General features: G+C 34.1%; 1 protein-coding gene across 1 annotated transcript in view; it reads right to left on the bottom strand.

Moving 5' to 3' along the window:
• Nucleotides 1–15,297, bottom strand: part of LOC148310085 (protein sax-3-like) — a 385,600-nt gene that overhangs the window by 155,173 nt on the left and 215,130 nt on the right. Inside the window, exons 2-3 of the mRNA XM_088259041.1 lie at nt 12,146–12,347; nt 7,834–7,937 (exon numbers count right to left, since the gene is read on the bottom strand). Of these exons, the coding sequence (XP_088115167.1) occupies nt 7,834–7,937; nt 12,146–12,347 (306 nt within the window). The remainder of the gene's footprint in view (nt 1–7,833; nt 7,938–12,145; nt 12,348–15,297) is intronic.

The following is a 15,297-nucleotide window of genomic DNA, read 5'->3' as shown; positions in this document are numbered from 1 at the left end:
GTGAATGGTGCTCTGAAATCAGTTATAGCAAATAAAAACCTATCTGCAGAAGCTAAACTGGCAGTCCACAACGGAGTCCTGGTTCCAACTCTAATGTGTGAAAGCAAAACATGGAGTTGGCAAAAGCAGGATGAAAGTAGACTTCATGCACTTTCTATAAAATTAAGAAAGGTGTGTTGAGATGGTTTGGACATGTAGAACGATTTAGTGAGGAAAGCACGGTAAAACAAATTTATAAGGTAAATGTAATTGGAAAAAGAAGCAGAGGAAGACCGAGAAAAACATGGCACGATCAGGTTTGCCCAATACTTGAAATTCGTCAGGTTAGGAGTCGTAATTATCAGCGGGTATGTATGAGGAGATGAATTTGAGTAATGTGGTTATCAATCATGGGTAGAATTTATGTATGTTGCACGTGTAAAAAATGATCACTTTAAGCAGGCTATGACGTTCGTACGCCCCGTTAATGCCCAGACATCATATTTGTTAAGATGTCAAAAAATATTATCAATTATTTTGTTTGATAATAATGCAGAATGCCTTGAAATAAGTGGCAAAATAGATTTTTAGAAATAGTGATATTTCCCAAGTAAAATTTAAATAAAAAAATAAAAGACATTACCACAAACTGACTTCCGAATCATTAAATGCAATGAATTATTTTTGCCGTATAAAAACGTCCAATTGCGAGTTGGTAACTGCGATTGTGTTTCAAATTAATTGTTGCTCTAAATTCAAATGACGTGAATCTAGAAGTAGGGTGGGGGAGATTGATACCCTCGAACAAACATCCCTTTGTTATTCAATAGGGTTGGGAACGAGGCAGTTTACTAGAATTTTCATTACAACTTTTAGCTCACGTGTCGAATTTTTGTTTTAATTAAATTCAGGACTTTCTTCCATCTTCTGACCCTTATCAGCATCAGATGGTGTGTAGGGCACTGCATCTTATAGGCGCAGTGTTAGCAGAGCTTAAGACGAAGGATATTACTGTTATATGAGAGAGGAAACGATTAGGAGTTGCATATCTGTACTCGTACTAGCTTAACTTTTTAATTGAGTTTTTTTCTTATTTGTATGCTGAAATAGCTGAAGATTATTTTTGCAAAAATTATCCGTATCAAATGTAGTTGACATTGTAAACAGTATTTAAAAATATTTTCCTTTTTCTCTACCAATTTTTTTTTGTTTTTCGAAGAAAACAGTCTAGAGCTACCCGCCCCCATCTCGCCTTAAAAAAATCATTAAAAATTACATTCTTGAGCTAGCCGCCTTCGCAACGCTTTAACAAAGTTTTTGGAGAAAGGTGTCTTGGCCCGCACCACGCTTCAACAAAGTACTTGAAAAAAGATGGGTTGAGTTACCGGCCCCTTTCACACCTTAACAAATTCATTGAAATAAGGTATCTCGAGCTACTCGCCCCCACCCCGATTCAACAAAATTCTTGAAGAAAGGTGTCTAAAGCTACCCGCCAAGCTACATTTTAAGAATTTCCTTGAAGAACGGAGTCTTGAGTCCCTGTTTTACTTTTACAAATTCCTTGAAGAAAGATGTCTTCAGCTACCCGCCACAGCCACGCTTTGATAAATTCCTTGAAGACAACAGTCTAAAGCTACCCGCTGCTTCGAAGAAACGAGTCTAGAGCTAACAGCCTGTCGGATATTTGAAAAGGACAAAAGTTATACGAGCGTCGGAGAAATCGAACGAGTCAAGAGGGTGAGGTGTAAAAATAGACCAAAGCTAAAATAGCTGTCGGCAGATAGACGAAACAACATATCCATTATGCATCCAAATAGCAGTCACAGCCAGTGAAAGCAATGAGGGTACTGTACCGCCATTAAGTCTGACCCCAGGGAATTGTAGGCCGCATTCGTTTCGGCGCTAAAAGTGAAACTAGGGCTGCACACAGCTCTATTGTGCTACACAAATTACTGTAAAGTATACAGGAGGCAGGGGAGGAAGGGATGATTAAGGGGGTTGCTCGTTTATGTAGGCACAACCCTTATATTAACGATTTCAACCTTAATATAACAGGAATATCATAATTGCCTTCGCTTGCGAATATCTGATCTGCTTAGAAGATTGGACAACGAGGTACAAAATGAACACAGCAGGTAATAAACATAAATTTCTTAAAATTTAATATTACATATTAGGTAAGGCGGTGGAAGGTTATCAGTAATTGCTAGTTATTTTTTAACATCTCATCAAATCCAAATCCAAATCTGGGAGTAATATAGGAGTATTTTTCATATTATTTTTTGACATCTCATCAAAGATGAAGAAGAATATGGAAGTCTGGGCATTTACAGGGCTGACGACCGTATAGGCTGGTATAAATGATCACTTTACACACGTGTTATATTCACCAATTCTACCCATTATTGACAACCACACTACTGAAATTCTTGGAAGTTCTATATATATGAACCAATTTAGAAACGTTGTTCTTGAATCACTAGAACTTCACTAGAGACATCTTCTTCATCTTTGATGAGATGTCAAAAAATGATATGAAAATAACTCCTGTAATTGGAGATAATCCAGATTTTGTGAACAAGTATTTGGACACACTCAAAATGTTGTGAATAAATTATCAGGTCAAATTATAAGCTTAAATAATAAAAATGAAAAATATATTTTCTGGCGTTTCTCATGTGTGTGATTATAATCCAGGATCCGGACCGAACATACTAATAAAAGAGTTTCCGCTCAATAAAAAGCTTCTTTCATCTCACCAATAGATGTCTCTAGTGAAGTTCTAGTGATTCAAGAACAATGTTTCAAAATAAGTTGATATATATAGAACTTCCAAGCATTTGAGTAGGGTGGTTGTTAAAAATGGGTAGAATTGGTGAATTTTACACGTGTGTAAAGTGATCACTTAACCCAGCTTATGACGGTCGTCAGCCCCGTAAATGCCTAGACTTCCATATTCTTCTTCATCTTTGATGAGATAGCAAAAAATAATATGAAATAAACTAACTAAATAACTTATCGTTACGCCGCTTCCCCGCAGGGGTAGGCAGAGAGAATAGAGCGCCACACCACTCTGTCCTTGCAAACATTCTTCGCCTCTTCCACGTTCATGCATCTCCTCATACATACCCGCCGATTGTTACGACTCCTAACCTGACAACTTTCAAGTATTTGGCATACCTGATCGTGCCATGTTTTTCTCGGTTTTCCTCTGCTTCTTTTCCCACTAACATTTGCCTCATAAATTTGTTTTACCGTTCTTTCCTCACTCATTCATTCTACATGTCCAAACCATCTCAATACACCTTTCTTAATTTTATCGATAATGCTTATCTCAGCTTTGTATTCCTTCCTTATTTCACTATTCGCACATCTATCATACATCGTTTTGTCGCACATTCTTCTGAGAGAAATAAAACCAGTAAAATTAATCATAATACCATGTGGTTTGATTTGAAACACAATACCAGTATTTTATAAAACTATAAAAGCCCCCTTGTTCGTGTATTATCACTTTGGAACAACACACAGAAATAACAAAACAACACATGTCTTCAAATGCTGCCTGATTCGAGAGACAAAACCCTGTACAAACAGCGTCACCGCAGGATGGAGAACTACAGTGTGTTTTTATTCCAATATGAGAGTGTAAATATGTCTCAAAAGGTCTGAAAATTGTTTAAGTTTGTGTGTTTACATGTAGCACAGGATCGAACTAAAAATTCATTGAATATTACAACGTTTTGTCAACGTTTCTCAATTTTTTTATTTTTTTTTGTATACATTTATTTAAACCATAATTTTTACATATATGTTACATTATATGTAAAAATAATGTTGTTTAAATATAAAAATATGTGTAAAATTATATAGTTTTTACACATATTTTTTTGCAGAGACCCACCAAGCCACCTTGTGTGTCTTGTCGGTGGAGTTCTTTTTGAATACGTTTTTTATTGTTTTTTACCATTTTAACCTAATAAACACACAAAAAAGAGAGAAAAATTAAGAATATATACATTTTACAATTTTATTAATTGTTTCGGCATTAACTTTGTGGTAAGACATGTTACAATGATTAAAGAAAACACTTGTTTTTTACCACTTGAGTTTTATTATAGACTACATGTTTCAGAAGTTAAACTTCCATCATTCAGGTCTGTATAATAACTGTATAATACAGACCTGAATGATGGAAGTTTAACTTCTGAAACATGTAGTCTATAATAAAACTCAAGTGGTAAAAACCAAGTGTTTTCTTTAATCATTTTTACAATTTTCATAAAATTAACTCTTGATCATTTACCCATTCCGTTATTTTACCTTTGTTCCATATTTTATTTTGACCTCTAACATCCGTCGGCAACAATTGTTCGCCTCCGTAGTGTAATGGTCAGCACGCTAGGCTACCGTTCTGGAGGTCCCGGGTTCGATTCCAAGGGGGGGTAAAATAAATATAAGTGATTTTTTCACTGTAATATTTATTCAATATTACCCTGGACTGGTACCAGAAGCGGAGGGCTGATCACCTTTCCTTTATGTGTTAACGATCAAGATAACACTGAGTTTATATGACATAGTGCCCTATGCACCATTGGGGGATAAGGGTTTTATTATTATTATTAACATCCGTCAGCAATAAAATAAAAATGTTCGGAACGATATATTGCAGTGTTTGATATTTACTTACAACATTTTGAGTGTGTCCAAATACTTGTTCACAAAATCTGGATTATCTCCAATTATAGGAGTTATTTTCATATTATTTTTTGACATCTCATCAAAGATGAAGAAGAATATGGAAGTCTGGGCATTTACGGGGCTTACGACCGTCATAGGCTGGTTTAAGTGATCACTTTACACACGTGTAACATTCACCAATTCTACCCATTATTGACAACCACACTACTCAAATTCTTGGAAGTTTTATATATATGAACCAATTTAGAAACCTTGTTCATGAATCACTAGAACTTCACTAGAGACATCTATTGGTGAGATGTAAAGAAGCTTTTTATTAAGCAGAAACTCTTATATTAGTATGTGAGATCCGAATCCTGGATTATAATCACACACATGAGAAACGCCATATTTACTGTTGATTCTTGGGACTATCAAACCTTCGTTGTGTGTAAATCGTGTATCATGGTTGTGTACTAGAAGATGTGGATATTTTTGTCTAGTTTGTTGTTCAACGATGATACTCATCCACAATATTCCACGTACCGGCAGTAATTTTAAATGTTTATATATCAAGATTGGATTGTCCCTTTGATTATATATATATGACTGGGCACAATTTTTTCGATTATGAAATATTGCAGATTTTGAACCATTTTTTAATTTGTTTTCGTCAAATGTCCCCAAGACTTAATTCCATATCTTAATATGGAGTATACTAAAGAACAGTAATTAATCTTAAGGTCTGTTTAGGCAGGATAAAGTACTAAAAGGCGTTTAATTTGTAGAACTCTATTTTAATTTATGTGTTAATTTTTAAACCAAACGCAGATTTTTTGAGTCTACTAAGTTGTATTTCATTAACAAAAAACACATAAAAAATTAGTATTGTGACAATTTGTTCGCCTAGTTATGGCATTTTCAAACGAACGTGAAGATCTAATGGACTGACGGTCCTTATGTAGCTATGCAATTCTATGTGACAGTTTTAACATGTGCAGTAATAGTTTATGGGAGACAACAGTAGCTAATGGGGACTTTTAATTATATATATATATATATATATATATATATATATATATATATATATATATATATATATATATATATATATATATATATATATATATATATATATATATATATATATATATATATATATATATATATATATATATATATATATATATATATATATATATATATATATATATATATATATATATATATATATATATATATATATATATATATATATATATATATATATATATATATATATATATATATATATATATATATATATATATATATATATATATATATATATATATATATATATATATATATATATATATATATATATATATATATATATATATATATATATATATATATATATATATATATATATATATATATAACGTGGCAATATTTTTTTTTTGTAAATTGGGTGTAAATATTATGTTAAGTTGGTGTTTAATAATAAAATAAACAATGTGTTGCTTTGTTATTAAAGTTTATAACTAAAGTTTATTCTTCTGATTCTGACAGTTCAGAATATTATATTTTTTCTATATGATGTCTTTTGTTTTATTCAGTGCGACGCATGCGACATCTGGTGGTAGAACTGTTTTATGTAGGTACTATTTGTAAGTACTTAATAAAATGTATAAGTAGGTACCTAGGTATTTTATTATATATACACATTGTTGAATCCAGCACTGGTTAGTGGGTAAATATTGACAATACATGGTAAAGCGTTGGGTGCATACACGTCTATGCGCACAGTTGTGGTGGGTACAACAAATTGTTCGTTATGCAAACATAATCTAAGATGCACCGAAGATGCATCGAAAAAACAGGTTGGAACTCCATATGTAAAACACGCTGTCCAAAATCTATGGTAAAATTAATTTAGGTGTTTGGCTCCCGGTTTAGTCTCATGGGGGTCAAAATATGACATGCAACAACCGTGTAATATTTACCAGTATAAATTTACATTCAACATGAAGAGACGCCTCTAACACCCTGACTTGCATAGCAGACAGACGCGGAACAGTGCCAAGGCATTTGCAGAAAATTAAGATATCGCATTTCCCACTCAACCATTATTCGTAGACATTCCGTTACGGATCCCTTTCACAAGTTATGATTTTTTTCATGACACAAACCTATCACAATCCTAACGAACGATGGAGAGAAAAAACAACCCTAACTCACAACCTAGCACAAAGTCCTAACGACGACACCGAAAGACAACAACACAATGCAGTACCATACTTAAAGAAAACACCCTTTTGAAGCAGCACCTTTGATCAAACATAATCATTTAGAAATTTCATGATAACATTCTTTCTTATTTTTCCTGACTTTATTCCAACTTATTGTCTTTGAAGTCAGTTCTCCTTGTCTTCGAGTTGTAGGGCCTACCATTATAGACAACGTCACCTAGGCCAAGACTTCGAATCATGTTATCTTCTGCAGCATCCATGAATTCTTAGGTCTTCCTCTAGATGTCTTTAGAGAAAGATCCATGGCGATTAGACCAGGCGTTTTGCAATATGTTCAAGTTCTCTACGTCCTATGTGCCCATACCATCGCAATTACCTATACTTTACTATTCGTGTATGTAGTACCAAGGCTTCACCCACACAGTGGACCGATTAAATTAAGGCAACTCGGTGGTTGGAGCGCTACAAGCGCAGTCAAGGGATAACTGGAGAAGAGTCATTGCTTCCACAAGGGTCACAACCCTCAGTACCGAGGAATAAGACGGAGGAGATGTTTTTCGAGGAAGATGCATAGCGATTGCCTTGTTCATAATATGTTCAGGTTCTCTGCGTTCATGTGCCATGTTCCATGTGCCCATGTGCAAAAAATAATTAAACAATACATTTTCTTCAAAATGCAAAAACAACACTTTCTGCCCTGCAGCGGGTATATATTAAGTTAAAAATACGCCTCTTTTACGTTAAGTTAAAACCATGCACAACTGAAAATTTACGATTTATGACGTTATTTTTTATTTATGACGTTCTTGAAAGGAGTGAGCGAAGTATCTACTTTATTAGAGAGGTGAAACGTTATGTTTTCAATATTTTGTAAATTTACCAACTATTTTGTGTATTCAAATACGTATTTAGTATCAATAAAAAAAATTTAAAAACCAACCTGCAACTGTAAGGGTGGCATTTCTACTGATTGCCTTCCCAGCCAAATTCTGCGCCACACACCAATAGACCCCTCCATCTTGCTCCTTCTTGCCGTGAACCACTCTGTAAAATAACATTAAAAAATATTAGTTTTGTTAAAAAAGATAATGACCTTAATGAAGCGTCAAAAAGGACGAAAACTGTACTGAAAATAATATATAACATTATTTTTTTGACATCTCATCAAAGATGAAGAAGAATATGGAAGTCTGGGCATTTACGGGGCTGATTACTTTACACACGCGTAACATTCACCAATTCTACCCATTATTGACAACCACACTACTCAAATTCTTGGAAGTTCTGTATATATGAACCAATTTATAAACCTTGTTCTTGAATCACTAGACTTTCACTAGAGACATCTATTGCTGAGATGTAAAGAAGCTTTTACTAGGCAGAATTTAAGAAATAGTGGTATATGTAATGCGAAAAATTTAAATTTTGAAACGGATAAATATTAGCAAAATATAGCTAATGAAAAAATTAAAAAGGAAATAAATAAAAAACATTAATAACGCAGTTGCAGAGTTGTTAAAAAAAATTGTATGTCCATTGGTAAATAAAAAAAATGCACTTCGAAATGCTCTCTGCAAAGTAATGAAAAAGCCAGTTGGCACTGTTGCATTCAAGCGTTTGCCGAGAGAACAAAACACATTTAGCTGTAAGCGTCCGGCTGTAGCTTACATTCTTCTTCCATTAAATAGCTACGCAGAGAAGGAAGCGCCCATATTTTCAATACAGGTCTCTAAGGGAGGGTGGAAAAGTTTCTAAGCCGAAATAAGCTCCCCAAACTGTGGAAAAATTCCCAATTTACTTTCTCCGAATCCTCCCATGTAATCTTTTCTACGTGTCTCGGATCAGAATCGAATTTCCCGACAATTGTAACAGAGATGACATATGAAACATTGACTCTCCCTAGTTTTAGGGGGGGAAATTTTATTTAACTTTGAGATTGTCTAAATTCTGTCGATTTGTAAAAGAAATTCCTTTGGTTTTCATCGCACATTTATTTAATATATTTTTTAATGCCTTATATTCTCATATTTTGTGAAAATTCTTTTTTTTTAAGGAAACACTGTTTTTCCAGTATTGCCTGTGAATTTCTTTTTCGAAGGTTCGATAGTTAGTGATTTTAAACTCTACATAGATGAAGAATAATAATTTAACATCTCAACATAGATGAAGAAGAATATGGAAGTCTAGGCATTTAGGGGTCTTGCGACCGGTATAGGCTAGTTTAAGTAAACACTTTACACACATCGCTCACTCCTTTCAAGAACGTCGTAAATCAAAATACTTGATTTTTCAGGAGAACGATTTTAAAGTTTAAAAATATAACACAATGTTTTAAAAATAAATATCAAGCCACTTATTGAACTTTTTACTGTGCAACAGATCTTTAAAGGTAAAAAAAACCTGAAGGTTTTTTCTACATTTGAAAAATATTTAATTTATTTATAAGAATAATTAAACAATACATTTTCTTCAAAATGCAAAAACAAATGTTCTGCCCTGTAGCGTGTAAATATTAAGTTAAAAATATGCCTCTTTTGCTGGGATATAGAACATTTTCTGGGCATTCCGAAAACATGCACAACTGAAAATTGACGATTTTTGATTTATGACGTTCTTGAAAGGAGTGAGCGACATGTAACATTCACCATTCTACCCATGATTGACAACCACATTAAAATTCTTGAAATTTCTTAACATATGATTCAATTTCGAAATATTGTAATTGAATCACTAGAATTTTTACTAGAGACGTCTGTTGGTCTGATAAAGAAACTATTTTTTACTGAGCAGAGTCTGTTTCATTTGTATGTGAGGTCCGAATCCTGGATTATAATCACACACATGAGAAATGCCAGAAAATATCCTTGTAATTTTACTATTTTAGCTTATTATTTGAACAGATTATTTTATTTACAACATTTTGAGTGTGTCCAAATACTTGTTCACAAATCTGGATTATCACCAATCATAGAAGTTATTTATCGAGAAGAATATGACAATTTCATTAATTGATTCGGCAGTCACTTTGTGGTAAAATCTATCCATTTTTAATTGATGTTTTACTTAGTAAATACCACTATTTCTTAAAATCTACTGTGACACGTGTTCCGATGCATCCCGCATCTATGTGTCACAGTAGATTTTAAGAAAAAGTGGTATTTGCTAAGTAAAGCATTAATTAAAAAGAATAGGATTATTTGGAAGTCTGGGCATTTACAGGGCTGACGACCGTCATAGGCTGGTTTAAGTGATCACTTTACACACGTGTAACATTCACCAATTCCACCCATTATGAATAAATTTTGAAACATTATTCTTGAATCACTAGAACTTCACTAGAGACATCTATTGGTGAGATGAAAAGAAGCTTTATAGTTGTTATAGTTATATATAAGTTGGTTCATATATATAGAACTTCCTAGAATTTGAGTAGTGTGGTTGCCAGTAATGGGTGGAATTGGTGAATGTAACACGTGTGTAAAGTGATGATTTAAACCAGCCTATGACGGTCGTCAGTCCCCTAAATGCCCAGAATTCCATATTCTTCTTCATCTTTGATGAAATATCAAAAAATAATATGAAAATGACTCCTGTAACTGGAGATAATCCAGATTATGAACAAGTATTTGGAGACACTCAAAATGTTGATATAATGCCTTTATAATCCAGCAAACAATGTAACAACTCATTTTTCTTAGCTTCGTGGGTGTGCGCGGTACGAATCGCTCCATTTAGCGCCAAATCTAGTTGAAAATTCTCCCATTCTACTCGCTCTTCCACACATTCCACATCCCTTCCCGCCAATAACATATTTCCCGGTTTTATTTACAAAGTTTTCGCATATTTACAGCTCCGTGTATGGCATCCGATGGACCGGAAGATCGAGACGGCGACAATCTTTTTATGGCTATCCGAGAGGGTGCCATCCGTTCCAAACTCCGCTGTTAAACACTGCAAAGCGTTTGAAACAGAGTTGCCAAGATGAAATAAGAAGGAAAATAAAATATCGTATCGTAAATTGCTGACTTATCTATCGAGCTCCTATAATCTCGTACAATGATCTCAATCTGAAAACTGTTGGTGCGATTCTCTAAATCCCAAACGTTTTATGTAACATTTTCTATTTCTATCTTTATAAAATAAATTAACTTTGTTTTGACCACTTTTTTATATATATATATACAATTTAACCTACCGGTGTCATCATCAGGATTTATTTTAAATAAAAAACATTAAAATACTCTCACCAAAAATTTACACACTCCATAAAAATCCTAAATGTAGGGTTTTTATGGAGTGTGTGGAAGTTTTTGGTGAGAGTATATTAATGTTTTCGATTTAAAATAAGCCCTGATGATGACAAGGTTTGTCGAAACCGGTAGGTTAAATTATATTTATAAAAAAAGTGGTGAAAACAAAGTTTATCAATTTTATAAAGATATTATAAAATGTGTCACAATGTATCTGCGGAAAACATTGAAGATTTTTTTTATTACTATTTATGGAAATGAAGCACGGAGTTGGCAAATGAAGGATGAAATCAAAACGAAAGGATATTTTATTTATTGTTTCGGCATTAACTTTGTGGTAAGACATGTTACAATAATTAAAGAAAACACTTTGTTTTTTACCACTTGAGTTTTTATTAAAGACTACATGTTTCAGAAGTTAAACTTCCATCATTCAGGTCTGTATTTTATATTTTAGTTATTATACAGACCTGAATGATGGAAGTTTAACTTCTGAAACATGTAGTCTTTAATAAAAACTCAAGTGGTAAAAAACAAAGTGTTTTCTTTAATTATTAAAACGAAAGGAGTCGAAATGTGCGGTAAAACGTTGTATGATAGATGTTTGAATGGTGATATAAGGAAAAAATCCAAGGCTTTTAGAAAGCATTATCAATAAGATAAAGAAAAATGTGTTGATGGTTTGGACATGGTTTGGACATGTGAATCGAATGTGTGAATAAAGTGAACAAAGTACAAAATACTTATGAGGCGAATGTGTGGCGAACTTCCAAGAATTTAAATAGTGTGGTTGTGAATAATGGGTAGAATTAGTGAACGTTATACGTGTGTAAAGTGATCACTTAAACCAGCCTATGACAGTCGTCAGCCCCGTAAATGCCCAGACTTCCATATTCTTCTGCATCTTTGATGAGATTTAAAAAAGTAATGTAAAAATCCATTTATTGACTTATAAACCTTGAACCTAATAAGCGAGGTAAATAATAAATACAAAATCCTTACCTCAGGAAAAAAAGGGACCCTTCCAGAAGGACCCTGTGGCTTTTTGGATCGGTGTCAGATGTGACCACTTGTTCTCCATCTTTGTACCACTCTATAGATGGCTTCGGCTTTCCTTCCGCTTTGCAATTGAGGGTGACTGGTTCGTTCTTAGCCACGACTATGTCGGAGGGATGTTCTGTTATCCTGGGAGATCTGTACTGGGCTGTAAAAGAGAAAAAACACCAAAATTAGAAAAATAAATACAAATAATCACTTATCAGAGGCATTCCTGACGTATACTTGGACGTATACTTGGAATGCGTACTCTCCCCTGACCTTTTTGTCTTTGCACTATTCCGTGTCTGTCTGCTGAGCTTGTCGGGGTTGTGGGCGTCTGTGTACCAGCCAACGACGGGTCGGAATCGGATCTAGCTGACTAATTGAACTAAATACTAATCCCTTTCACTGCCTACACCGGGGTACTTCTAGAAAATTTGATGACGGATTTACAAACTTGTATTTATTTAGATTGGCAGTGACAGGTATATTGAAAGCTTTTAAATGTAAATTCACAGTAAAATCGGGATACACTTTTATTTTGTTTCACATTTTCAATAAATTTCGCAACTTAGTTAAAAAATTGTTTTGCAAGAGCAGATCTGTCAGGAAGCCTAGATGATTCTGTATCAGATCTGGGCATGCGGTGGGACAGCTTTCAATGACCTTTTTAATATATATGGGGGATACATAATGTGCAGGTCTCTTTACGAATGTAATGATACGATATGAGGACGACACAACACCTTTGGTCATAGACCCAAAAGAGATGGTGGATCTCTTTAAAGAGTAGAAATTGAAAGTAAGACACTGGGTCTGAAGATTAACCAGAGTAAAACCAAGACTGATGAGCATGATTGATCTAAGAAGTTTGATGATCTCGGAAACTCACTCGAAGATCGGAAGACAACAAAAAAGTTTCTGTTCAATTAGCAATGAAGGAGGAGAGATCAGACGTCGTATCGCCATTGACAAAAGTGCCACGTCTAAGCTAGACAACATTTGGAAAGACCGGGGTGTGAGTAACAACACCAAGTTCAAGCTTGTCAGGAGTTTGGTCCACTCCATTTTCCTCTATGCTGAAGAAACATGAACCACAAAAGCAGAAGCTTGAACAATTGACGTATTTGAAATGTGGTGTTGGAGGCGCATTTTCCAAATCCCATGGACAGCTAGACCCACCAATGAGTACATTGGTTCATACTTGAATGGCTTATTGACTCTGGCCAGTATCTGGACACGACGGATTCTTCAGTTCTTTGAATACGTTTCGCATGGAAATGAGGATAGCATGGAACAACTGGTTGTGAGTGGTAGCCTGGAGGAAATGTAAAGGGAGGTCCCCACACGATGGACCGATCAAATTAAGGCAGCAGCAGGCACCTCAGTGGTTAGAGTACTACGTGCACCGCAGTAGAGGGATAACTGGAGAAGAGTAATTGCTTCCACAAGGGTCACAACCCTCAGTAATGAGGAGTTAGAGGAAAAAGAGAATTAGTTATAATGATGAAATTTTTGCCCAGACTTCATATTCTTCTTAGGCTATGCTGTGATGCCAAAAATCATATATCGCTCACTCCTTTCAATAACGTCATATTTAAAAAAAAACTTGATATGTAAGGAGATCGTTTTAAAGTTTAAAAATATAATAAAATATATTAAAAATAAATATCAAACCACTTATTGAACTTTTCACTGTGCAACAGATCTTTTTGGGTAAAACCTGATTGTTTTTTCTCCATTTGAAAAATATTAAGTACTCATATTTAAAAAAAAATAACTAAACAATACTTTTTCTTCAAAATGCAAAAACAACATTTTCTGCCCTGTAGCGGGTAAATATTAAGTTTAAAATGTGCCGCTTTTGCTGGAATATAGTACATTTTCTAAGCATTCTGAAGACATGCACAACTGAAAATTGCCGATTTTCGATATATGAGGTTGCTGAAAGGAGTGAGCGATATGTTAGTTAAATAACCTAATTACTCTAATGCGAGGGTAAACGTTAAATTTACTCAGATCGGACGATATCCCAGTGTTTATAGTAGCGTTATCAAATCACAATGGTCGAAATTGCAAAATCCAATTATTGTTAGCACTATTACGGGAATAAATTCCCTTCCTAACAGCCGGACATGTTATCTTTCCCGGGTCGTTATGCCGTGTAATGAATTAAATAAAGTGCCGGCACGTTTTCTCGTACGACGTGGAATTCACGAAATTTCAAGAAATTTCAGACGCTCCCAAACTTCAGCGAAGGAAATATGGAAATTTGTTTCATAATTCTCAAATGATATTCATAGAAATTGTTAAAGAAAGAAAAAACTTTAAAAAATATAAACACTTATTTTTAAACACTTGAGTTTATTTTATTACAACAACTAGTTTCGGAACCTATGCTTCCATCTTCAGGTCTATTTATAAACTTATTTATTGTAACTGCAGACAGATGGTAAAATTCCATTTTAATATGTTGGGTAATAAATCCAACAATAATAGATTTGTGAACAAGTATTTGGACACACTCAAAATGTTGTAAATAAATTATCTGGACAAATTATAAGCTTAAATAATAAAAATGAAAATGATATTTTCTGGCGTTTCTCATGTGGGTGATTGTAAATCCAGGATTCGGACCTCACATACTTATATAAGAGTTTCTGCTCAATAAAAAGCTTCTTTTCATCTCACAGATAGATATCTCTAGTGAAGTTCTAGTAATTCAAGAATAATGTTTGAAAATTGGTTCATACAGATAGAACTTCCAAGAATATGAGTAGTGTGGTTGTCAATAATCTGTATAATTGGTGAATGTTACACGTGTGTAAAGTGATCACTTAAACCAGCCTCTGAAGGTCGTCAGGCCCGTAAATGCCCAGACTTCCATATCCCTTTTCATCTGTGATGAGATGTCAAAAAAGAATATAATAAATACAAAATTAAACAAGGTTATTTGTTAAGGTTAGGTTAGGTTTTATGTTTTATGGATACGACAGCGTCACCTATAGGCCATGCCTTCAAATCATGTTACCTTTCTGCAGCATCCATGAATTCTTAGGTCTTCCTCTAGATGTCTTTCGAGGAAGATCCATGGCGATTGCCTGGTTCACAATATG

This window comes from Brachycentrus maculatus, unplaced genomic scaffold (genome assembly GCF_059751285.1).
Source record: "Brachycentrus maculatus isolate JH-2025_06_01 unplaced genomic scaffold, ASM5975128v1 h1tg000108l, whole genome shotgun sequence".
NCBI lineage: Eukaryota > Metazoa > Arthropoda > Insecta > Trichoptera > Brachycentridae > Brachycentrus > Brachycentrus maculatus.
The sequence above is the reverse complement of the archived record's forward strand: the minus strand, read 5'-3'. Positions and strand labels throughout refer to the sequence as shown.